Source organism: Haplochromis burtoni, unplaced genomic scaffold (genome assembly GCF_018398535.1).
Source record: "Haplochromis burtoni strain Fernald_Lab_line unplaced genomic scaffold, NCSU_Asbu1 Contig_77, whole genome shotgun sequence".
NCBI lineage: Eukaryota > Metazoa > Chordata > Actinopteri > Cichliformes > Cichlidae > Haplochromis > Haplochromis burtoni.
Window position 1 is genome coordinate 928088 of NW_024582438.1, and position 23052 is coordinate 951139.

Genomic DNA, 23052 nt, shown 5'->3' on the forward strand with positions numbered 1-23052 from the left:
TTGTTTCAACTGAAAATCTAGAAGTGAGGTTATAGTGAGGTTTATGTGGAAGCTTTGTTTCTGCCACTAAGAAAAAAAAAGTCAAATGTCGACTTATTTATTACAATTGTGTATCTCAAATTTTTGACTTCTGTTGAAGTCATTTCTGAGAAAGTCTGAATTTTTAGATACCATAGGCGAAATTTCAAGTTTAGTTAATGAGACTAAACTGAAATTTGGACGTATAGAAGACAATTTTCTATTTTTTTCAGTGCCTGAAACAAGTTTCCATAATATCCATAAGATGTACCCACTAAAGGAAATTTGTTTTTGCCAACTGTAAGTCAAAGCTACGCTGTTACGTATCGCTATAGTTATATGAAATAACTGGAAATTTCGAGATACTAAGTATGTCAACATGTTGAGATACTAACCAGAGATTTTGAGATAATGAGTTGAAATTTCTATTTAGCTCTGCCTGACTTTTTGTGTTTGTGTGTTTGTGTGTGTGTGGGGGGGCAAAACAACCTTCACCACAGATTTCCAGCTGTCTGGCAAAAAATTGTTAAGCTTCGGCTCTTATTTCGAAAAGGTACTTCTTCCGGAAACAGGAAGTGGTATAAACCGTGAAAGCTTGCTCCATTCAAAAAGCTAAGAAGCTAATAGTTGAAGAAGAAACAGTTTTCTTATGAGCACTTAATATCGCAGTTTATTGAGTTGTATTGTTCAGGAGGCTCTTCATCACCGTAACTCCAAAAAGGTAAACAATTTTTTTTTTCAAGGCGATATTACCTTCATATAAAGTTAGCTAAGGTTGATAGCAGGCCGTGGCTAAGCTAGTCACGACTCTCTAGTAAAACCGAACGACTAGTATTTCTGATGTCCTGGTCACAAAGTTAGCTAACAGGATGATTCCTGTCTCTAGAAATCTTCTCTGACAATAATGCTACATAATTAATATTTTCTTTCTTAATAACACGTGCTGCAGAAATGGCCGCGGATTGGTTGGGTAGTTTGGTGTCAATTAACTGTGGACCAACGCTGGGAGTCTACCAGGGAGAAGTATCGTCTGTGGACCAGTCCAGCCAAACCATCTCCTTAAGACAGCCTTTCCACAATGGAGTCAAGTGTCCCGTGCCGGAGGTCACATTCAGGTAAGTCTGTGCTACTAAATGTTAGCTCATTGTCAACTTTTTAGCTCATCGGTTTTGTTATTTAACGTCATTCTGACTCATATTTTTTTTTCCCAGTGCCATTGACATAAAAGACCTAAAGATTTTAGATTTTAGAAATGACAATAGTCGGACTACCTCTGCTGCACCTGCAAAGGTAACCAGCGCACCGGTTGCAGTCCCAAAGGGTGACCCTAGATCTGTGGAGAAACTGAACTCTCCACAGCACTGCTCTAAAAGTTATGGAGAGCGTCATCTGGACATACCTGGCCAGCCTAAAGGATTCCGTCGAAGACATAACTCCTGTAAGTGCAATGCTGTTAAATTCACTAAAAATCTGTGGCAAAGTGGTTAACTATATATTTATCATCCCCTCAGGGTCAGCCAGTAATCGAGGGGTAAATCAAGTGACGCCGAAGAAGAATGGGGTGAAGAATGGCCAGATGAAGCAGAGAGATGATGAGTGTTTTGGCGACGGCGTGGATGATTTCCTGGACACAGACTTTGATTTTGAAGGAAACCTGGCTCTTTTTGACAAAGCAGCAGTTTTCTCAGAGATTGACATATCGGAGCGTCGTAATGGTGTGAGGTCACGCGGCACACCTCAGGAGCAGACTCCTACTCGGTACCGGCATGATGAGAACATCCTGGAGGCCAAACCTGTTGTGTACAGACAGATTACTGTACCGCAGCCTGGGGCCAAAGAATACTGCACCGGCAAGTGTTTTATATTGGAATGAATGAAGTGGAGATGCAGGTAAATCAATTTAAGCCTTATTGATGTTTGCTTTACTTTCCACAGACTCTGGACTTGTTGTACCGAGTATAACCTACGAACTGCACAAGCGTCTGTTGTCTGTTGCTGAGCGCCATGGTCTGTCACTGGAGAGGAGACTGGAAATGACTGGAGTGTGTGCCAGTCAGATGGCACTTACATTACTAGGGGGGCCAAACAGGTAAGCAATTATCTAAGATGTGCCTTTTGTTGAACTGGCAACATTTAGGAAATGATACTAATATATGGGGATTCTAAGTATCACATTATAGTTAAAATGGGTTTCAGTTTCACTTTGTTCTTTTTAAATATACTTTAAGAAGTTTTTAGTGCAGTGAAAACAGCTGTAAAAACCCCAAAATGAATATATACAAAATGCAATACTATTCCCTAGAAAGTAAATACTCCCCAGAGAGTGAGCTGCTTTGGTGGAGGTTTGTGCTCTGAGAGTACTTGTTTTTTTCTAAATTTCTCTCTTGTTTCTGTTTATTTCATATTTGTCGCATCAACACTAATTAACCTAGTCATTTTGTTCTTCTAAAGTACTAAATAAAACCTTTGCTATTCCTGCTTCTTCCAGATTCACCCCGAAGAATTTGCACCAGCATCCCACGGTGGCACTGCTGTGTGGCCCTCATGTTCAGGGAGCTCAGGGCATCAGCTGCGGTCGCCACCTGGCCAATCACGAAGTGGAGGTCGTCCTGTTTCTGCCAAACTTTGTCAAAATGCATGACGCCGTGACCAGCGAGGTCACCCTCTTCAACAAAACTGGTGGCAAACAGGTGTCCAGTATCAAAGGTAGGTTTGTTTTGTGGCTTTATTGATCTCTCCCCCTCCAAATACTGTTGGCTTCATTAAAAACAAAAGCGTTGCTAAATACCTTGACATTCTTCTTTTTTCTCTGTGGCTCCACAGACCTCCCTGACACCCCTGTGGATCTAATCATTAACTGTCTGGACTGTCATGAGAACACATTCCTGATGGATCAGCCTTGGTACTGGGCGGCTGCAGACTGGGCGAATCAGAACAGAGCACCAGTGCTAAGCTTAGATCCCCCTGCTAGCGGCCAGGGGCAGGCAGTTGAAGCCAAATGGTCCCTCTCACTTTGCCTTCCACTCCCCTTAGCTGAAGGGGCTGGCAGGGTCTACCTGTGTGACATAGGAATTCCTCGCCAGGTGTTCCAGGAAGTGGGAATCAAATACCATTCTCCCTTTGGCTGCAAATTTGTCATCCCCTTGCACTCTGCATAACGGGTCAGATGGTCGACATCTCACGTCATGTTGACAGATTAAATCTTTTACCTTCCATGACCGTTTGGGTTTTGGCGCCTTATATTCCAGAGTTAGATCTGTTTTTCCAGTTTATCTGTGAAATTTCTAACTCGGCGTGTGCAAACAGATCTTTTTCCTCATACTGAAGGACCAGTGGTGATGCATCTTACAGTAGCGTAGTAGGATTAAGTGCATATAGATAGAGATAGGGGGGAAAAATGTAAGCATTTCTGAAAATACAGACTTTTGGAGGGTATAGCAAGCAGTTTAATAAGATTGCTAATAAGTCTTGTTAATTCATAATGATAACCAAAGTGTCAAAGAATGCAACATTAGAGCCGTTTCAAAGAGGGAATACAGGAGAACAGTGCTGGTTTCTTCAACTTTTTATGTTAAAGTTTCTCTTGCTGTCAGTTCAAACATAAATATGGTGTCGTGCACGCCATATCTGCAATATGTGCACAGCACTTGTGGCAAAGATCATTGTCAGCGTTGTGTCAAACAAAGTCTAACCACATTTAGTTCTCCGTGCTGTAGTCACGAAGAACACAGCATCTAGTTGTCTTTGTGTATGTGCTGCAGAGAAGAGCGTCTGCTTTAGCCCTCACACATACTCAGAGCTCCTGGTTCTGGATTGTGAAAATCTAAAAGTGTACTATAGGCTTCATCTTATTGTACAATACATGCAGTGGCATAAAATGTTACACGTCATGTTTTTGCTGTTTAGGGCTATCTTTTGTGAGCTCTCAAAAGGCAGGAGACGTGCAGTCATAATCCTCTTCACACTTGTCTGTTATAATGACTGCATACATTCAGACTTGCGCCATGTTGAAAGTATGATATGTAAATGTTAGTCTGTTTTAGATTGCTGCAGGGACTTTTATGAGTGTGTGACTGTGTGCTTGTTCAGACATGAAGTTGACACATTAAGATGCTGACAGCTTAATGGCTGTAAGGGGCTTTAATGTTCAGATTTAAAGTGAGTAGGACAATCACTGATTTAAAACAGGAAAGTTCTGAAAGTCATGGCAATCTAACTTTCTTTCAAAGCACTCCAGTGATTAGACGCAGATTCATCTCGGTTTACACGCATGAACAATTTTCACACGTGTTGGGATCTGACGGCTTACAGTTAAGCTTACGCTGGTCTTTCCATTGCTGCCTGCAGTACTTTGCCACATTCTGTCACTGTTATGTAATGCTTTGTTGGGAATTAAGCTTGTAATATTTGTCCTAAATAACAAGGTGTTCAAATACAAGAGCAGCAGATTACAACAGCTTTTTTGTCTCTTCTGCAAATTATATTGTGATGATAAGGGCTCTGGAAACAAGACATGACATGTAAAATAGATACAGTCGTACCTTTTCATGATAATTTAAGGGGAAATAAGTTTATTAAACTTTGGTACAGTTATGGGATGAAGGGCTTTACTGTTGTTTGAAAGGCCCAAAGTTCTATTTGTACAACTCATGCAAAATCTTTATTGCTTCATCGAATGCCAACTAGAGTTTAGATTTGTTAAATATATTTTTCATACAGCGTCTGTTGTCTTTCAGCCATTACTGTATTATGGAGAAAATATTCAGTAGACTGCAGACTAAGTACTGATACCATATTCTCTCACAGTGAACTATCAAGTCTGCTAATTCTTGGCGATGTTGGGTACAACAGATTGGATTCAAAAGCCAACTTTGCTTTACACAATCAAAACTGGTGCAGACTTGATGAGGTCAAAGCGATTGCACAACTTCGACAAGTTTTTGCAGTATTGCATGTTTCATATGCAGAAGTTAATAGAAGTTTGTCAAAGCGGAGCCCGAAGTGGCACAATTATAAGTGACACTTTGGCTAAAAATAAGTCCGACCAAACAGGTTGGAGTGATATTTTTATTTTTATTTTTTTTTCTTGTAATCAAATGTTACTTTCTGTGTGGTGGGATTCAAATGTATTTCAATTCATTTGTGCTGATGCAGCGTCCTACACTTGAATACTTTCTAGGAACCAATAAAATTGGCTTAAAAAAAAGAACTGCAGGATTGGGCAATCGTGGAAATCACAAAATATTCTTGATTCTTGTGTTCACGCTTTTATTTCAGGACATTAAGCTGATATTTAACAATACACTAAATCACAAACTGTGAAGTTCAAGTGCAGCTGCTTTTTTTTTTTCTTTTTTTTTTCTTCCCTTTGATGCCTTGATTGGAGGCATGTCTACTCAGATCTTTCAAGCAATGAATGTAACCATTTGCTGCTTGTGAAACACCACATTGATTTGAAATGTGTCCAGAAGTGTATTACGTTGAGGTTACCAATCTGTGTCGGATCTGCATAGCTGTTCTCTAACGTGCCCTTATTTGGAGTTGGATTGTGTATTCTTTGAAATTGGTGTAAGAAAGGCTAAATTTAAGCAGTCCACACCATCTGAGGATTTTTTTTTTTGAAAGTCATTGTAATTGTTTCTTTTGTGTAAATTAATCTGCACACACTTCATGTACCGATTTGCCCAAAGTTACTTTCATACTTAAGGATTTTGTCCTTTCGCTAACATTCCTCTGACTACATGTGTTATGTCACATCTGTTGAGACAAGTCTGGCTTGGAAACGTCATCAGCCAGCGTTGCTGAATGTGAATAAAATGAGTTTAGTTCGTCTTTGGCCACTAGGGGGCAGTGAATAAATTTTTTTATGGTGGTTCCCTTTTGTTCTGCTGTAATGACAACTTTGTGTACTTAACACTATTTTCTCATCAACGGCAACAAAGAAAGGATTGTATATCAATAAAATGTGAACAGTCGAAGAACTTGGATCAGTCTGACTTTTTACAGGAAATATGTTTGTGCAAGTCTTTCTGCAGCAGCAGCAGATGGGGATTCCCTCCTCCCCCTGCACCCCCATTTTTCTTTTCTTTTTAATCATTTATATGTCTTAAATGTTAAGGGCAGACATGCATATTAACTCGAGAAATATATAGACACGCAACTTTGCAACACAGAATTTGTTTTTTTTTTAGTGAGTTCCCTTTGAAGCCTCATGTGCAAAGTGCTGCTCAGTCTTAATATGTCACATCTGCAGGTTGAACCAATTAAATGAAAACAACTGCACCCACGCTGTCCCTGTATCTTGGTTTCTTGTTATTATTGCCTCATCGATGATCAAATTCCTTCACCGAATTGACTGAGACATATCCTGTGGGGACTTATTTTTAGTTGTCAGCAACGCGCATGCGCAAAATCAAGGTGGGGCCAAAAAAAAAAAAAACTTGAATGTGACGGGGAAAAGGAGTAGCGCAGAGCGAACTTGACTCAAATTAAGTTTAATCCTTTTTAATTACTCACCGCGATTTTACTGAGTAATACTTATCGCCGTGGCGGGAGTTTTTATTTCTCCCTCTAAACGGAAGGACGACACAAAAGAGGCGATACATCTGTGGAAGTTTACTTTGTTTTGCTGTCTTTTTTCATTTATAGGTCTGTTTTGTAAATAGTCTTGACTGGAGACGCATCAACGCCGCTGCCTGTTGTTTTTAGTCGAGTTTCGTTTGGTGCCGTTCAAGTTTTCTGATCACCTGAGACAGTTTTCACTTCTTCCTCATCAGGACTGGATGTGTTTTGCGCTTCAGCATCGACTGTCGGTTATTTATTGCGTGAATGGCAAACTGTGCTCTCCTGTAGAAGGAAAAACAAACGTGCGGAATCACCTGTAAGCGCTTCAAATCGGCTGCTTTTACCTGCAAACAGGTAAGATTTCAAGTTTGAGACAGAGCTGCCTTTAAATTTTAAAATGTGCTGTTTATTTTAAAGTAGATGCAATGACTGACAGCTCTGGCGGAGATAAATGTTAGGATGTCGAATGGGCATGGATAGTTTATTCAAACATCACAATGAAAAAGTCTTTTTTAAATGAGTCGATTATAGACGTGGCCCTACTAACATCCTCCTCCAAACTTCTACCACTTCCTCTGACTTCCTGGGGTGAAGAAGAAGCTGCAGCGCACAGCTGTCCACATTGCTGTGTTATAACATGTTGGGTGACTAGTAATAATCTGCTTTCGAGCTGGAGAGCAGCATTCATTCCCACTGTCACGGACTTTGGGATCTTTGACAGCTTTTTGAAGTTTTGTTAACGGTGGGCGCACTTTCACGTGCACGTGCATGCTACAAGTTGCAGAGCGGTGCTGTTAAATGTTCGTCGGGTAGGCTGCACCCGTCAGAAAATGGCAAAAAGCGATTAATGCACGTCAGAAAACAACATTTCCGCTATCAGAGATCTAGCTGAGCGGAGCATCTCTCGGGTGTGTTTTCTGGGTGATGCCCTTTTCGCTGAAACGGGACTTCCCTCCTTTTTCGGACAAAGTGTGAAGTGTGCGCTGGTGCAGCAACGGATCTCCTGACCAGCAAAGATTCTTCTTTTAGAGTACGATAAACTGTAAAGAAAGATTAAGCTGTTGAAACAGGATGGAGAGAAGTTCGTAAAACCGCAGCAAAGCTTTGCTGCTGCACTATAATGTGTCACGCCTGGCTGCATGAGCAGCAGCAGCCTTGCACTGCACTTCACTCTGCGCTGTGCACACAGCACCCATAAAACAGCCTGCATGTGATCGCGCCACAGCGAGGAAAGGTCCATCCGCTGTTCAGGCACGGCAGTTTCGACTTATATGGTGTTTTTGATGCCGTGTTTCCTTGGTGAAGTCAACATGACCAAACGTTCTCCAGCGTGAAGAGGTTTGGTACGTCATGCGAACTTTGGATGGCAATAAAATGCAAAGTTCACTAGAATGGCTGGCTGGCCAAAATGCAGGGGATTGCCCCTGATTAACAATCGCTTATCCTTCTTCCTGCTACGCTGAAAACAACCTTGTTTCTCAGTTTAGCTTTTGTGTTTGTTTATGATAAATTGGATGCTATTTTAAGTACACACCTAGTTTTTAACCCCCCCCCCACCACAAGCGTCACAGGAAAAACTCTGAGCTATTAAAAGTGATACAATGATGGTCTGTGTTTCGGGTCCAAACACTGGACTCGCACTTCCTCTCTCAGATCCTACAGACGTTTGTTTCAGTCAGCTGTGCAAAAGCACCACAGTCCAGCTGCTGCCCCTAAAGGCAGAGGTGACTTCCTTCTCAGGAACATCTGCTGGCTGTTGTTATAGACCCCCACCAGCCTTCTCTTTGTGCTCATTACTGTTCACTGGATGTGTCTGTCTGTGTGCCAGCCAGGTGGCAGCTCAGTGGATGTTGACAAAAGTCAAGTGTTTATTTCTCTCTCTGCTGCCTGCTGCTGTTACAGTGTTGCTAACAGGACAGTAGTATCAAAGCAACTGAAGAGCATCATGAGGCTGGAGTGCTGGCCCTCTGCTGCACTTAGAGAAACGATAGGAGCCTTTAGTAAAAGAATCAATCAGATGATTTACTGAGATGAACCACTAGGTTAATGTTAACAACACATTTTTACGATCCTGCAAAATCTTAAGAATTAAACGCTGTATGATGTATCATTATGGCATCAACAGGCTTTAATGCTTTAAATAATTTGAATTTGAGCGGTGCTTTTCTACACTTTACACACAAGCCACGTTCATGTGTTTTTAATACTTTTTCCTGCAGTGCATTTTCTATTATTACAGGGGGTTCAGGATCCATCCCATTTATACACAAAGACCCACTCTACCTGAGCCACAGTCTCATTTTATGATCTCATGGTCTTCGATGTGTGACTAAAAGAAGAGGGAGTCATTTCTGATAGCTCTGGGGAATAAACAATTAGCTAATCCAGCCTCCCACCGTGCACAATCGACATTTTCACCTCGGTTATTGTCTGTGAGTAAATGAGGGAGTGGCAGATTTTAGGTCAAAGAAGATGTTTTTACATTCTTGTCCTGTCTTGCTCCGTGCAGTCAGGCTGCCGCTGATTAGTTCAGTAAAGACTGCAACTGACTTGCACAAGAAGGCACAAGAGACAAGTGTTGATCAGTGGTTTGATTTGGACAACAGGATTGTTTTAAACTGCAAGAACATGCGATATTATACCATGTAAGAGCTGTATGAGCTTATTTTGCAGTTATACAGTCCAACACTATTTATTAGTCACTCTTTATGATTAAACTAATCGACTGTGGCTTCCTTTTATTTTTGGGAATGAATGTTGTCCATCGCCTCCCTTCATTCAACTTATATCTGTGTATGTGCACAATTATGAGATTTATGTCTACAATTAATGTAGAGCAGTAAACACAAAACGGAACAGTGAGCAAAATTTAAAGATCAAGTCACATCGCTGCCCTTAAAACTGCTCAGTGGATGCATTGATGATGATGTTGGATCTAATGAGACTGGGGTCAGCAGAAATTTGACTCACTCACAATAAGATCCTTTGCTGCTTCCTGAAAAAAAGCAAGCTGTGGCTCCATGCAGAGCTCTGTGGAAATGGCAGTGGGAGTCTGTGGCAGAATGAGCTGTGTCCCGTTCACTCAGCTGCTGGTGGCCTGCTGCTGGGAAGCATTCAGCGTCCCAGAAGAGATTAATATGAAAAAAGGGGGGAAAAGCTGCTGACCCCGTTGATACATTCTTCTTTTGACGAGACTCTTTACAAAGGGTTTCCCTCACACATATTCTGTTGCAGTCCACAACTTCTGGTGGCTTTCAGAGCATCGTCAGCATAATGTCCTGCTTCGAGGTAAAACTCAGATGATTGTACTTTTGATCTGTTTCAGTCACAAAATAACCTTGTGGATCTGGAAATGCTGATTTGGAAACCACCATTTAAATCTGTAGTGACAAAAAAAAACTACTTTTAACAGCGCCCAAATATTCAGTGTTTAGGAATAACTGATACATATGAAGACGATGCATTTCAATTTTGGGGGGAAAATACTTTGAGGCTTAGCGATAACCTTCCAGCTACTTTCATCTCTTGTATGGTGTCTATCTGCCTTTAATCTTGTCTTCAACACCTAAAATGCAGTACAGTCAGCCTGGGATCAGGTGATCATCCTGGCCAGTCAATCCTTTAGATAATCTGGTTTTATATTTAGGATTGTTACCTTGCTTGATGATGAAAAGTGGAAAAAAATTGAATTAGCAGGTCCAATATTGGATTTAAAATCAAATGTGCTGGAGCACAGAGCCAAAATATGAAAAGCCTGTAACTGTCCACACTGTTTGGACTGTGTGACATCAAGTATTTGATACATTGTCATAAAAGTTTATTCCAACAGTCGCAGCGTACAGTACACCAACATTGTCGACTTTGGCGAACACCCGACGTTCCCTGTATTACATCAGCGGCTTTTCATTTTGGGGTCGTAGTGAAATAGATCCTAAATTGAATGGGGTACAGCTGTATGGACAGATGGTCTACCACCAGACGTTTCTGAAAAAATAGTCAACTGTATTAATCTAGGTAAGCTTATCCTTTAGTTAGAGAGGTCATGATAGTTATGATATGCACAAAATTAATGTATTATTCCCTTCTGCAGGTAGGGATTGGCTTTGAATGTATTCACAAAAAAACCTATTTAATATTAAACAACAGCTCTGACTTTTACTAACATAAGTAAAAATGTCCCAGTGGCCACAATGGGAGTTAAGTGGCCTCAATGTGCCGAGTCACTCTATAAAAAACCTTGTGACTATAAAATTATGATTTTTTTTACAGCTTAACTGAAAATAAAATGCAGAGAAAGTACATTTCATAATAACTGAATCATAGTGAACAGAGTGCTTGCAACTCCCTCACTTTTGGGATCTCCATACTGAACATCCCGACACAACAAACACACAACTTTACATTCTCTCTCTCTTTTTCTTTGTTAAAATTGGACTAGGTTACATTGTTTCATTTATAATCGGCAGCTAACACACGCTGTCTTTTGGACTCTCTGTGATGTCTCTTGGCCAGTGTTGGTGGTCTAAATTTGGGAAATGCCCGATGTTCACACTTTGTCCTAAGATGAGATAACGTTTCCTTTATTTATCCTAGAGATGGGGATTTCCTTTGTTATCACAGTTAAAATGTAATAATAGTAATGTAAAATAGGTATATATTTAGATTAAAAGATACTGAAAACTTATTATAGAATAAGACAAAATATTTTCAAAATAAACGATGCAGAAACAATAGCTTACTAAATGTAGTTTTAGGTGGTAAAAAGCTTGTTTTCTTTTAATAATAAAGCAGGGACTTTGAGGTTTGTTCTTATTTGGCATGAGATTTGTTTGGGAAGCACAGGATCATGCAACATAAGGTAAAAGCATGGGTCATTACCAGATTGCTCGAGTTGGGATGAAATTGTGTCGTTGCTACAGCATTGATTTTATTTAATAATTAATAATTTAATAATGATGAATAAACCACATGAAGCTGTGGGTGATGGTACTGTCGTTGATTTATGTGCCGCTTTCGTCATTAACAGGTTGATGAATTTGCTTACCAGAAGGTTGCGCTCATGGGAAATTGATGAAATGCCCAAAGAGTATAGAAGTCATCTCGAAGCCCCTGTGAATGCACACGCAAATTTTCACAGCAACACTTGTAATAGTTAGTTCAAGCATTCATGTCAAGATCTGTGATGTGCTGACCCACAGACCTAAAGTGAGATCTTCATAGCCACACCAACAGCACGGCTAAAAATATCACATGCTTTTCTGACTTCTCTCTTATTTTTCCATATGAACAGACAGAATGTTTTTCTCACCACAGTTTTGCATTTTGGTGTGTGTCAATAATTTGTTTGTCTTTAAAGTCTTTGTAAAGATAAAAAAGAAACACACACACACACACACACCACAGCTGCACACAAACACACCTACACAAGAATAACTGGCCCACAGCAGCTCGGTTATCTTTGCCTTTCTTTGACTGTCTGCACATAGTAGAGCTGGGTTGGGGTGAGCAGAGTGGGGCTGTTCTTAAGGGTGTGGGAAATGTGTCCAGATAGTTTTGTCCCTTGATACAGGAGACAGCTGCACCACTCCATAAGGGACCACATCCATCACATCCCCATGGTGCGGTGTGATGACAGTCTCGTGATAGTTTTTAGACACACGCTTGTCTGAGAAATGGCGGGCTATTTATTTAAACAGAAAAACACACCAGATGGGAGAAGCGTTATAAGAGAAGAGGATTTTTTTCATTTATCGCGTTTCTAAGCAACCCACCCTAAAGTTGGTGTGTACAGAAGTTGGGATGTCGTACAGGAAGTTGACTGCACTGCAGTGGACATGTCAAAGGATGTGACCTCATGTAAAGTGACAGTTTATCAGAGCCAGGATTTTCCCTGAGCTCTGACCATTTGAGCCCTGCCACCTCTTCCTGGGAACTGATAGAGCAAGAGAGGAAGTGGGGTTTGGGGGGAAAGAGAGAGGGAGGATGTGGAGCATGACTTAATCTGTAGGTCATCATTTAACTATGATGTCTTTGCTCTGATTGGTTGTGTGTTTATGTGTGTGTGTATCATGGAAACACAGGCCCCGGGGTTACTCAGGCCTAACGTTAGTGTCACAGTGGCTGTTTTATTGGCATAAAGTAATGCTGGGCTGGATGAGTCCCTGGGGCCTGGTCAGATCTCACCACAAGTTTGCATTCCAGGGTTGGAAGAGAGCTATCTTGATTCCTACAAAGCCCAGTCATTGAGTTTAAGATGGAGAACCAGTGTGTGCCTTATTTTAGGTCAGACCAAGCTAGGTTTTCACATGAAATACACAGTAGGGAGTAGGTTGCATTTTGGTCTCTTTATCTCTTACTTTAGCATGTCAGAGTGCATTTCTTACTTTGTATGAAATATTCTACAGTGAAAGAGCTTCTTTATGTTGGCACTGTTTTCCTCCATCATGGAAACATTATGCACTAGTTGTGAAAGTGTGTTTAAAAAAAGAAAACCTGTTAGTTCTGCTTTCTGTCTGAGCGAGTTATTTTTACCGACACTGTCTGATCTGACGTTACTCCAGTGTGCTGTGATAATGGCTCATCTGCTTGCTTCGAATTACCATGTGCCCCCGTACAGCGAAACCACAAATTCATTATCTTCCTGAGAATTTGCTTGCGGTCGGGTCAGTATCAGTAAACAGGGGGACATCCTAGTTACTCTTCTGCTCGCTTTCACAGGTACTGCGTGCGCGCGTGTGTGTTTACCAGCTCTAATGGTAGGAGCTAGCAAACCTCACCTGTGAGAGGATCGAACCGCCTCACCATGACAGAGGTCCAGGTAAGGTCCAGGTGGTGTGTGACAAAAATTGCAAGCACAAATGAAAAAATATGGATTTTTACTGAAACAGTGACCGTCCCTCGCTTTTATAGAACCCATGGCCGCAGGGCACAGAGTGTGTGGCCAGGTATAACTTCAAAGGCACAACAGAGCAGGACCTGCCCTTTAACAAAGGAGACGTGTTGACTATCATTGTTGTCACAAAGGTAACATTTCTTTTTTGTTGTCTGCGTTTCTATGAAGACACAGCTCTGTGTTTGATGCCATGCGGCGCCGCTCAGTAAACTTTTTGCATTTCAGGATCCAAACTGGTACAAGGCTAAAAATTCTGCAGGCCGCGAGGGAACGATCCCAGCCAACTATGTCCAGAAAAGGGAAGGTGTGAAAAGTGGGGGAAAGCTGAGTCTAATGCCGTAAGTATATAGATTCTCATGAGCATCGGTTGTCTGTATCTCTTGCCGCAGCACCATCTTTGTGCGGCGTTTTTAGCAGTGTTTAAAATAGCTTGACTTTGCCCTCTTCCATGGCTGTGTGGTTGCAGAAGGCTGATGGCCTATTTGTCGTGGCAATTGCACAGTAGTTGTGTGAATGGAGACCACAGTTTGGTTGAGCTGTGTTGTAATTGCAGTGCACGTCTGTCTGCTTCCACCTCAGGTTTGCATGAACTCTGCACAGTTTCCTGTTGTTTCTTTTCTATTTCAGACTGAAGTAATCTAAAAAATCTCCCCACTTGTCCACGTCATGGGTTTGCTGCTGCAGGCATGTGCATATGTATGAATGCCAGCTTTATTTAGAGCGCACTTGCTGATAAACTTTAATGCAAATCGAACTGTACCAGAAACCAAATAAGATAATAATTTTCCTTTAGCATAAGGTGCCTAGGATTGAGCTTAACTCATCAGTTGCTATGTATAAATGTATGCTTTCAGACATGTGATATCTCATTCACAGTTGCTTTAAAAAAATGCCTTCTCTTGGAAATGGAAATGAGTAAAAGAAAACCAACTCTCACATAGTGTGCAGTTCTCAGTAAATATTACCAGTAATGAATATGAGCTTACACTGATAAAAGGGGATCTTGACCTCAAAAAGTTCTGTATTACGAGCTAAGATGAGAACCCGTAATACAGAACTGAAAGGAAAACTTTATAACGATACTTTCCTTTCAGCTTGGAGGGAAACTGCTTCTGTGTCTGTAAAGAAAAGCTTTCCAACAAGCTTTATTGTGTGATATTTAAATGTAACTTTCGTATGGAGCCAAGTGCAAATGCATACGCTGTACATTCCAAAAACCACATTTAAATATGTGACAGCCTCTGTTGTATAACTGGTTGCAGTGGATATGCAAATCACCCTAATCTATATATCTGGATGATGAAGGCAGTAGTTGTTTAATTTGCATTAAAGCCCCATTTAAGGTTTGTGATAACACTGTGAGGTTGATTAAACGCGGAAAGATGAAAATTTTTCAAAGACTAAAGCAATAATCAGCCACAATTATCCCTTTATTTTGTGTTAGGAAAGGAGATTTAGCTTTTCCTGTCTTTGCACGTGTTGTCTGATTAACAGCTCTAAGCATTATTTTAATAGTGAGGAACGTGAGAAAATGGACAAATAGGTACAGTAGCTATAAAAAAATTACTTTCAGCTTGAGTTGTTGAAAAAAAAAAATCAGCTTCAGCACTCTTAGAATGAATATTTTTGTTTTGACCTTCATCTGGCAAATGCATACATGCGTACACCACCGAACACTCAGCCAGTACCAGGAAGCTACAAACCTATGAGCAAAACACACCTGTCAGCATGAGAGAAAGAAACTTTGATATTAAGGCCTGCTAGTGTAACTTCCCTTTGATGAACCAGCCAAACTTTAAGGCAGTTTTTAGCGTGTAAGAACGCGCTGCGAGAACCAGGTAGTTTACTGAATGTGGTTATTTATAATCCCGACTCTTAATATAGCGGCTACACTGAAAACCACAATACCCAAATAAATTTTTAAAAAAATAATAAATGTAATCTGTTCAGCAGACACTGGTGCCGTGGCTTTACATGGAAAATAGAGCGTATGAACAGTAACAGAAAGTGAAACATCAAGGTTACAGTTGTTTTCTCCCAAATGCACAAAATATATATATTTACTTACAATATATATGTTTGTAAAAAGAAGGAACGTGACAGTGTAACAAGTAAAAAAAAGTCAAGCGTAAAATGAAATGCACAATCAAACCATCTAAGGCTTTAAAAGACCCAGTTTAAGAATGACTGGATCCAAGTGGGTAAAATAGGAGGAAGACATTTAACTAATAATGTTTGTTAATGATTGATGCAGACAGTAGAATGGATGCAGGCACAGTCTATATGTTGTTATTGGATATGTCACGTGTACATACAGCTGATGTGAATTTGGAGTTGCTGGGCTGATCTGTTGGTTTTGTCGGTGTTCTGATTTCTGGCTACCTCTTCCACCAGATGGTTTCATGGCAAGATAACTCGGGATCAGGCGGAGCGGTTGCTTAACCCCCCTGAGACAGGCCTGTTCTTGGTGCGGGAAAGCACTAACTTCCCTGGCGACTACACTCTGTGTGTGAGCTGCGACGGTAAGGTGGAGCACTATCGCATCATCTACCACAACGGCAAGCTCACCATCGATGAAGAGGCCTATTTTGAAAACCTCATGCAGCTTGTAGAGGTAAGGCGCAAATTGGGCTTTGATTTCTAAATAAAACAAAGTGTTTCTGATATTTTCTAGGAGGCTATATTGAGCATCAGTCTACTGTAAGCATGTTTTAGCCTCCCCATGTTACTGTGCTAGTTCAGAGAGTCTGTGCAGTTCCTGGAACATATAATGAACAGGAAGTATCAAAGAGGAAGTGAACAGTATGCTGAGGTTCAGAGTTCTAACCTCAAACAGATACTAGGTCTTTACTCTCAAAATGACTGCTTTTCCTGTGTGAAATGCTTATTTTGAACAGCAACATACTATTTATTCTGCACAGTAAAGTCGATTTGTGTCTGTAAGTTCTGGCCAACTGAAGCTTTTCAGTCAACCATTGCATGTGGTTTTGACCGTATTTGACCAGGCAGCCCTCTGTTGGTCACAGGTATACACTATTCAATGAGTTTTACTCATGTTATTTTACAGAAGTTCACAAAGGTTTGAACTTCACGCTTCAGTTTCTTTTAAAATACAGCTACAGCACCCACAAGCAATATAAGAAGGACAAAGATAAGTAGCGAAACCCACAGCTGTACTCATTAGGTGCTCTAAACCAATCCTCTAAAAGATGATGCAGAGTGAAAGTTGCTATTCAAATTGGTTTGAGCTTTTTTCTGCAAATAAATGAAGGGGGAATTTTCTTTCCAAAATACTAAAGCTGCTTTGAAGCTCTGAATGTGGTTCTGATAGTTTCTGTCATGGTAAAAGTTCCTTTGCTCTTATGAGGCCATGTGCACTGTATTTTATCTCTTATTCTATGTAGCACTACACCAAAGATGCTGATGGCCTCTGCACCAAACTAATCAAGCCAAAGCTGGAGGAAGGGACGGTGGCTGCGCAGGATGAATTTTCCAGGAGTAAGCTTGCCGGTTCTTTGTAACTTGTACAGCAGGGACATTGTGGATTTTTATTATTATTTTCATTTTTCTTTTATTTATTGTTCTTGATGATCAAAAGCTTGTTTGCATCTCAGCTGAATTCTGTTTCTACTTTCAATGATGAACAGGTGGCTGGTCGTTGAGCAGAAAAGACCTCAAGCTGCAGCAGGTTATTGGAAAAGGAGAATTTGGAGGTAAGTAGATTAGGGTTCATGTTTACTTAAGATGAGCTTAAACTCCATGGTGAGTTTAAGCCCAGTCTTAATTTCTTGCATGAAACAGAAATCAGAGCAACATAAAGATGTGACGCATCATATGCTGCATTTGGGTGTAAAGGATTTTGCCTAAAAAGACATTTAAGCCCCAAATATTAAATATTCCTCATCGCAGAACCACCAAATTTCATTTCATTACTGTGAAAACCATAAGATTGTGCCATGAGGTTCATATATGGACTGTTCTTCTCCTTGTAATCGACATAAAAGTTAGAAAACTGTTCAAATTTAATTGCTGTGAACATGTCATTTGCCGCATTGCTGTCTTACTGTTGGTTTGGGGTCGTATAAAGGCGGCTTCACTGATCAGTTCATTGCTTGTGATTATTCAGATGTGATGGTGGGAGACTACAGAGGGACCAAAGTAGCTGTGAAGTGCATCAAAAACGACGCCACAGCGCAGGCCTTTATTGCAGAGGCTTCTGTCATGACGTAAGGAAATTAAACATTTGTTCTGGCGCGTTTTAGAAACATAAATGGACACGTACTGACTGCTCTGCTTGTCCCCTTCATCAGGCAACTACGGCACGATAACCTGGTACAGCTGCTTGGAGTGATTGTGGAGGAGAACGGAAGTCTTTTTATAGTTACTGAGTATATGGCAAAGGTAGGTGGCTGAGTGTCTGATAATCTCCCGACGTGGTGAATACTCTGTATAAAACATATAACATGCTTTTGTTGTTGTTGTTAGGGCTGTTTGGTTGACTATTTACGTTCCAGAGGCCGGACAGTACTTGGTGGAGAAGCTCTCCTACATTTTGCATTGTGAGTATTTCTGCAGCGAACCACAATTTGGGCAGTTATTCTGTTGTGTTTTATGCTATGTTAGTATTAGCAGAGTGGTGTTGCAATAGCTAGTGATCAGAGAGGGAGGAAATTCAGCTCTAAAGAGGGGCATATTTTGCAGCACAAAGAGCAGATTATATCTTATGAGTCTATAGATAAGAGGTTAAAGTTGTGGTTGATGTTTATTCGAATTTAAATCTTTATCATGTATTCTTTAAAGGACCACTTAGCCCATATATTTAAAGACAACACGGTTAGCAGATAAAAGGGTTATTTTATTATCTTAAAAGGCCCTTTTATCTTCCTACTGAATGGTAGAAATCAGATATAGTAGTTTCATTTATTTAATTTTTTTAATTTTTTTTATTTTCGTGCCATGACAAAAAGTTGATTCGACACGCCTGAGCCCGGCGTTTGTTACTTTTTCTTTTACTTTCACAGAGACGTCTGTGAAGCCATGGCGTATCTGGAGACCAATAACTTTGTTCACCGAGACTTAGCCGCACGAAACGTTCTCGTGTCAGAGGACAACATGGCTAAAGTCAGTGATTTTGGCTTGACCAAGGAGGCCTCTTCCACTCAGGATACCGCTAAGCTCCCCGTGAAGTGGACGGCACCTGAAGCACTGAGAGAAAAGGTGCGCTGCTTTAGAGCTGTTCTGAGCCGTGTGCTTTGCCGTGCATAGTTTGTGTATCCAAAACACAGTGAAATAAACTCTTAATATCCTTTTTTTTTTCTATTTGTCATTAGAAATTTTCCACCAAATCAGATGTTTGGAGCTACGGTATTTTGCTGTGGGAGATTTACTCTTTTGGCCGAGTTCCTTATCCGAGAATTGTAAGTATCAGTTTGTTTTTGTGCATAAAAAAATATGCTGGAATAACAGCTTTGGATTAAGAAAACAATGAATTTTTAAAATTCTAAATCAATAATAATAGTACTTTGTGATCGCTCTCGAACATCCATATATGTGTTATGAGTGTAGCCCTAGGTTTAAAGGACCAAAATGTTCAACAAACAAATCTGGTCTTTCCCGTAGCCATTAAAGGATGTAGTGCCTCGAGTGGAGAAAGGCTACAAAATGGACTGTCCTGACGGCTGTCCTGAAGTCGTGTATAACATCATGAAACAGTGCTGGAACCTGGATCCCGCCGCCCGACCAAGTTTTCAGATGTTGAAAGAGTGGATTCAGCATATCACCCAAGGGATGGGAAAAAGACAATGAGTGATCTGACAAAACAGACACAACATAGATCCTCTTTTTTCATTTTGACCACTGAGACCATAACTGTGGAATTTAAAAAAAATTTTTTGACAAGGACTGTACAATTTGGCAAAATTCACAACAAATACTGTTTTCATTGTGCTTTTTTAGCAAACATCAGGTTGTTCAGACTGCAGTGACTTTCTTAGTCGAGTGGCGCCATCAGGTTTGTCTCGTCTCGTCTTCTTGCACTTTGTTATCCAGAGTGAATGATTAATTGTCATCAACAAGTCTGTCCTTAGAACACAGTGCTGCCTCAGAACCAGTGCCTTGACGTGCTTCCACGTCTTTTTTTGTCCTTTACATCAACATCCTTAACGTAACGGTAGTGTCCTTTTAATTTCACGAACCTGTAAAAAGTAACTTAATTTGACTCAGCCGACTGAATCTGTTTAAAACTGAAAGATGCTTCAATAGTAGAATTGCAATTTTGATACGTCGTTGTCTTTTTTGGGGGATTTTTCTCCTAATGATATCAGGTACACCATTTTTGCATGAATGTTGGATTTTTTTGCTTAAAGGACAAAATTTCAAAGAAAGAATAATAATTATCCAACTTTATCTTTTTTTCTCTTGTATGATATTAAATGTTTTATGACTACGTTTTCATCCTCCCGTGAGTCGAAAAGGAAAAGGTTTTTCATCTGACATCCTAAAATGTTTTATCAGACAATATTTTGGGATTTGAGCAAACTATCAGGATTTTGTGAGAAAAAGAAACAGAGAATGTTAATACTTGTACTGTACTGTCGTTTTCAACAATAAAAAAACAAACAAACCAAAAAACCTTTTTGAAAATATTTTCTGAATAATTTTTTTAACATTCTTTTGAAATTATATTAAAAGTTTAACAGTTTTTAAATTGTAAATTGCTATTTTCTATTTCACTGGATGTATTTGAAGACTTTTTGAAGATACTCATTATCTATGCAGCAATAATAAACTACTATCCATTACTCTTGAAAAAAAAATCTACATCCCATACAAAAAAGAAATTTGCTCCACAGAAGCTACATGTTTTAAATGCATATACACAGCACCGGTTATGTCTTTAATTTCCCATTCAGAAATGGGCACGTGATCCTCTGAGTATATTTTAATGACCATAAATTTGTTTGATATTGCTACTTTCTTGAATAATGAAACATTGCCATCAGGTGATGAATGAGAATACAATTAGCTACAACAATGTACCGACAACTGACACACTTAAGGAGGGCAAAATAATGATTAAAATCATTTGAATGTCCTCTTAAATTAGAAAACAATGTTTTGCTGTCAGATTGACTTTGCGATTCTAAATTTTTACCATAAAAGGAAATAAAGAAAGGAGGAAATACAAGTCATTTATCTGATGTAGAAAGGAAGTCTTTAGCGGAACCCTGACCGCTGCAGTAGCAGCCGGGGAATTGTTTCTTGGTTGCACTGATGGTGTTCCGGGTAAATGTGGACTGAAAACAAAGGTTTGTAAAAGCAGCAAACAGCTCGGAGCTCAGAGACTTGCTCGCGGATTGTCTTTACTTTGTGATGGACAATGATGTCTTTTATCGGGAGCTGCCAAAAGTGGTAAGTCAACCGCCTAACGTGAATAACAGAAGCTTATAAAGTGAGTAATTTGAAGGTGTTTATAGAGAGTAAGGGCGGTTAATGTATAGAGGAGCTTAACGTGTAAGCTAACTAAATGCTAACGTCAGCGTTTTGATTGTTACCAGGAGCTTCACGCTCACCTCAATGGTTCTGTCAGCGCGCAAACCATCGAGAAGCTCATCAGCCGAAAGCCACATCTCAACATTGAACACAGCATGACGGCCATTGGCAAAGGACAGCGGAGGACTCTGGATGAGTGCGTCTGTAATTCATTGACAATTTCATATGAAACCCAGCAGGGTTTAGATTTGATAAAAAAAAGAAAAGAAACTACAAGAAAAAGCACGTTTTGAGCTAAATTTAAGTGGACAGAATGAGCTGTCTGGGAGACGTTGATAAACGGGTTAAGATTAAAACACTATGTCTTTGGGTCTCTGCAGGTGCTTTGAAGTCTTCAGGGTCATCCACAAGTTGGTGGACACTGAGGAGGATATCCTGATGGTAAGGCCTGACTCAAAACAGTGTCGAGCTTCTTTTAGTCAAAGTGTTTCTAAGGATATTTATAAGTAATTGATGTTTTTGTTTTCCTGCCAGGTGGCTACAGATGTTATCAAAGAGTTTGCAGCTGATGGTGTCAAATATTTAGAGTTAAGAAGCACACCACGTGAAGAGAGAGATACAGGTGAATGACAGGCGAAGGTGAATGACACAGTACAGGGAGCAGTGAGTTCTCCTGTATATACCTATGATTGTAGAGGCAAGAAGACTAATGATTTGGTTATTAAATTCAATAATTAATTCATTTGAATTATTCAAAGTGTAGTATAACAGTCATTGTCTTATTTTCAGTACTGATAAAACTAAAGAAATTATATTCAATCCTAGGGGTATATGTGCATAGGAACCAGTTGTAATTGATGGTTGCACAATACAACAGGCTAATACATATAAGTATTTGGGCATCTGTATAGAGAAATTCTTTAAATGGGAAGAACATTTTGACTTCTTGAAAAATTAGCCAGACTGTTTGGGAGTGACTTCCAGGGTTCGTATGGGTAATGGATATTACCTGTCCACAGATTCATGGTGACGTAACTGCTCTTTTAACTGTTTGGTGTCTTTGCTTTGTTATAGGTTTGTAGAAATGGTTTATATGAGATTTTAGCTGAGATTGAGAGGTTTCTGTGGACACTCCTCATTTCGGCACTTGTATTTCTGACCTTGTGTTATAACCGATTAAACGTGATCTCCTCCCTTTTGCCCCCATTTTTGTGGGAGTGGGTGCTTAACTAGTTAAAAAAAAACAAAAAAACATCTGTCTCCTATTTTTTTTGTGTCACATAGTAACGAAGCATTAATATCTGATGAGAATACTTAGTAATTTGGCCTTGCTGTGTATTAATGTGGTGTTTGGTGCAGTTTCTTGTTTTGTGGGGTTGTTGTTGTTTTTTCCAAGTGGAGATGAATATCTTTAACAAGTTGATTTGTTCACATTTGCAAATCTTAATTTTTTAGAGAAATGTGTTTTTTGAGTTTGTACACTATATGCATATTGCACCATTTCCTTTTTCAGTATTTGTCTGTGGTGCATGTTTCCATGTTTTAACAAAAGGGGAACAAAGGACATTTAAGTCAACCTAAAATGATTTGTTATAATTTTTACATGGCCTTACTGAGGTGAAACATGCATTCTTTTTTTTTTTTGGTAATGGGCTGGAAAAGCTTGAAAATGGACCTTGAAAGTGCTTAAAAAGTGCTTGATTTTGACCCTGAAAAATGTGTATGAGCCCTGGACTTCTACAATCATGTGCACTTTTTATAATATAGTGCTTGAAAATCCCAGGTGAATAGGAAAAATAGATAATCTATTTACTGTTATTAATTTGCTAATGATATTACTTTTTGTGATGAAGTTGAGCGCATTTTCAACCTTCTGAGAAGCGTTTCTCTCTGGGACATTTTCAGATAGCTACATGTAGAGAATCGCTTAAGAATTGCTCCATTTGTTTTTTTTGTAATGTCACTGTGAGTTCGGGAATGTAGAATTTCTAAAAGTTCAACATCAAATTCTGAGAAGTTCACTGAAACTGAAACAAACCAGATGAATAGTTTAGGAAAACAAAAAACAATACAAAAACTGGAAACCC

The 23052-nt window shown here is 39.8% G+C and overlaps 3 protein-coding genes across 3 annotated transcripts in view; all 3 read left to right on the top strand.

Annotated features, from left to right (window-relative positions):
* The first annotated feature begins 589 nt into the window (after positions 1 to 589).
* edc3 (enhancer of mRNA decapping 3 homolog (S. cerevisiae)) lies at positions 590 to 5996 on the top strand. The gene is made up of 7 exons (XM_005929123.3): positions 590 to 739; positions 968 to 1133; positions 1230 to 1456; positions 1530 to 1868; positions 1954 to 2107; positions 2507 to 2724; positions 2842 to 5996. Exons 2-7 carry the CDS (start codon positions 970 to 972, stop codon positions 3174 to 3176), a joined length of 1437 nt encoding a protein of 478 aa, XP_005929185.1. The 5' UTR covers positions 590 to 739; positions 968 to 969; the 3' UTR covers positions 3177 to 5996.
* A 483-nt stretch (positions 5997 to 6479) lies between these two features.
* On the top strand, positions 6480 to 19352 carry LOC102293092 (tyrosine-protein kinase CSK). The gene is made up of 13 exons (XM_005929122.3): positions 6480 to 6936; positions 13300 to 13399; positions 13492 to 13605; positions 13700 to 13812; positions 15869 to 16088; positions 16879 to 16972; positions 17122 to 17187; positions 17601 to 17700; positions 17785 to 17875; positions 17960 to 18033; positions 18496 to 18691; positions 18805 to 18891; positions 19094 to 19352. Exons 2-13 carry the CDS (start codon positions 13385 to 13387, stop codon positions 19277 to 19279), a joined length of 1356 nt encoding a protein of 451 aa, XP_005929184.1. The 5' UTR covers positions 6480 to 6936; positions 13300 to 13384; the 3' UTR covers positions 19280 to 19352.
* A 371-nt stretch (positions 19353 to 19723) lies between these two features.
* adal (adenosine deaminase-like) overlaps positions 19724 to 23052 on the top strand; it is a 6797-nt gene continuing 3468 nt past the window's right edge. Inside the window, exons 1-4 of the mRNA XM_005929118.3 lie at positions 19724 to 20884; positions 21031 to 21161; positions 21346 to 21406; positions 21500 to 21587. Of these exons, the coding sequence (XP_005929180.1) occupies positions 20846 to 20884; positions 21031 to 21161; positions 21346 to 21406; positions 21500 to 21587 (319 nt within the window). The 5' untranslated portion in view covers positions 19724 to 20845. The remainder of the gene's footprint in view (positions 20885 to 21030; positions 21162 to 21345; positions 21407 to 21499; positions 21588 to 23052) is intronic.

Excerpts from the sequence above, each read along its gene's own strand:
- edc3 (XM_005929123.3), top strand. The coding sequence starts at position 970 with ATGGCCGCGGATTGGTTGGGTAGTTTGGTGTCAATTAACTGTGGACCA. Across the intron at positions 1,134-1,229 it reads GTGCCGGAGGTCACATTCAG|TGCCATTGACATAAAAGACC; the intron begins GTAAGTCTGTGC and ends TTTTTTTCCCAG. Across the intron at positions 2,108-2,506 it reads TTACTAGGGGGGCCAAACAG|ATTCACCCCGAAGAATTTGC; the intron begins GTAAGCAATTAT and ends TGCTTCTTCCAG.
- LOC102293092 (XM_005929122.3), top strand. Across the intron at positions 17,188-17,600 it reads TGGAAAAGGAGAATTTGGAG|ATGTGATGGTGGGAGACTAC; the intron begins GTAAGTAGATTA and ends GTGATTATTCAG. Across the intron at positions 17,701-17,784 it reads GCAGAGGCTTCTGTCATGAC|GCAACTACGGCACGATAACC; the intron begins GTAAGGAAATTA and ends CCCCTTCATCAG.